Source organism: Emiliania huxleyi, assembly GCF_000372725.1.
Source record: "Emiliania huxleyi CCMP1516 unplaced genomic scaffold EMIHUscaffold_2902, whole genome shotgun sequence".
NCBI lineage: Eukaryota > Haptophyta > Isochrysidales > Noelaerhabdaceae > Emiliania > Emiliania huxleyi.
In genome coordinates this window covers 1-2,201 of record NW_005199850.1, presented here as the reverse complement: position 1 = coordinate 2,201, position 2,201 = coordinate 1, and the positions used below count along the sequence as shown (strand labels likewise).

The 2,201-nt window shown below is 61.3% G+C and overlaps 1 protein-coding gene across 1 annotated transcript; it reads left to right on the top strand.

Annotated features, from left to right (window-relative positions):
• Window positions 1-1,649: 1,649 nt before the first annotated feature.
• EMIHUDRAFT_254944 (hypothetical protein) lies at window positions 1,650-2,185 on the top strand (the record flags this gene model as incomplete). Its single annotated transcript, XM_005775878.1, has 2 exons — window positions 1,650-1,978; window positions 2,173-2,185. The coding sequence occupies 2 exons, from the start codon at window positions 1,650-1,652 to the stop codon at window positions 2,183-2,185; spliced, it is 342 nt and encodes a 113-aa protein (XP_005775935.1).
• Between the last annotated feature and the right edge of the window lie 16 nt (window positions 2,186-2,201).

Here is a 2,201-nt window from a genome sequence, read left to right as displayed (position 1 = left end):
CCGCGAAAGCGACCCAACTCGTCGACATCGTCCGATGATGGTGCCGCAAAGTCAGCCTCCGGAGGCTATCGTCGCGTCGAGCCGGCGGTGGCCGTGACATGTGGTTCCACCACCCCTCGCAGGCTTTGCCTCTGACCGCCACCGTTCCCAGGCTGCCTAATGGGATGGAAAGGAAGGCCTGGGCGGGCGTATAGAAGCGTGATCGACCTTGTCGTGGCAGCCTGCACGGCAGCGCTGGTAGGCGCGATGAGCGTCGTGCCACCTGACCCGAGACGGGTCGAAGGCGTCGTACATTGCGCGTCGAGACCGTGTCCTGATGCGCTCTGCACGGGTGAGTCACGTCGGCGTCAAAGGAGCGACGTGTGACCTGTCAGAGCTTGATCTCCGATCTCAGCGGCGTCGAGTCGCCTTCGGCGGCGACAGCTAGGATGCATCTCCTCCGTCGTTTTTCGCGCGATGGCCCTGAGAAGCTGGCGGTTCACGCAGGCGGACCTTGTGTGTGCACGGAACGCTTAAAAAGTGGGTGCTCTACGTCATCTTTTTTGAGTAGATAGTGCCGAGCTGGCCGTGACATCGTTTTTGGTAGTTTTTGGCACTTTTTTTTTAGTGTATGTAGCTCTTACGTACATTCCCGGAGGAGGACTGCTGACGGGGTTTGCGATGAGGAGCGATCCGAACGTGGTATTCGGGTGATCAGATCACTACCGCCGAAACGCAAGAGTACTGCGACGCATCGGGCTCATGCTAGCATCCACCTCGCGAGCCGACCGTCTGGCTCAGCGAGGCTGCTGCGGAGCACTCGCGGGCCGATTTCTGGCCCAGCGAGGCCGCTGCGGGACACACCGGCGGCTCGGTTCGCTCCTCAACGCAAACCCGGTCGAGCAGAAATTCAGGTGTGTGTGTAAAGGCGGCGTGGCACGGTAGGATGGCAGGCTGGACATCGGTCGGCGGGCCGAACGGCTGAGCGGGGGGCGGCGGCGGGGGGCGAGGGCGGCGCGGTAACGGCAGGATGGAGCGAGGCGGCAGGGCAAACGACTGAGAGGGGGACGGCAGCAGGCGAGGCGGCGGAAGGGTGGGGCGAGGGTGGCGGCGGGGCGGATCACGAGGAAGTAGGAAGTCGGGCGAGCGAGCGAGCGAGCGGCCAGCGAGGGCAGCGAGGCGGCGGGAGGGTGAGGCGAGGGTGGCGGCGGGGCGGATCACGAGGAAGTAGAAAGTCGAGCGAGCGAGCGAGCGAGCGGCGAGCGAGGACAGCGAGGCGGCGGGAGGGTGAGGCGAGGGTGGCTTTTTGCACCACAGACTTTTTGCAACTACCCAAAAACCTGGCCGGCCCCCTGCCCTGCCCCTACCTACCTACCTACCTACCTACCCTACTTATGGGAAACTAAAAAAGAAATCACTCGATGGGTGAAGGTGGGGTACCATACCAACTTAAAGTGATGGTTGGTGGTGCTCTCCTGCAACCACAGTCCTTCCTGTGACATGGCAGGCAGGCCACTCTCAAGCCCTACAAGCACCAGATCACCCATTTGGGGAGGGTTGACATCGTGATTTCCGCGAAAAAAAATCTTTTTCTGCTGTGAAAATTCCAGCGTGGAGAGAGGGAAAACCCCGACGGGAGGGCCCAGACCTACCCTACCTACCCCGTCATGATGTCCGGCCAAGCAAAAATAAACTACGCTCTCCGAGTCGTTTCCAAGAACCAGTGCCGCACTCGTTGCCTGAGCATTTCCCTGAGCATTTCCCTGAGCATGCTCCGCTGGTGCCTCTACCTCGCGTGCGCGCTACTTGCGTGCGCGCGAGGAGCGTCCGCTTTCCTTGTTCCGCCGCCACCCATGCCCCTGTCCGTCACGATGCACTTTGCCCAGCCGCATCTTATGCCACCGCCGACGACAGCCATGAGCTCCATCTTCCCCAGCACCAGCAAAGGCCAGAATGAGGCGGCGAAGAAAGCTCAACAGGAGAAGCTGGCAACACGCCGGTATGGGGATCTGCCGTCCACTGCAAAAACGGTCGACCTTTCCCAAGGTCACAGGCGCCGCACCTTTCTCCCCCACCAAAGAGCTTTGCTTAAGCTCCTCGCCCCCGTCCGGTTGCTCAACGCGAAGCCCCTTTCCGGGACGCCCTTTTCAACCCCCATTCTTGAAAAAAAAAATCCCTGGCACCCCAACCCAGGACTTTCAACTAAAGGGCCACCCCCCCCC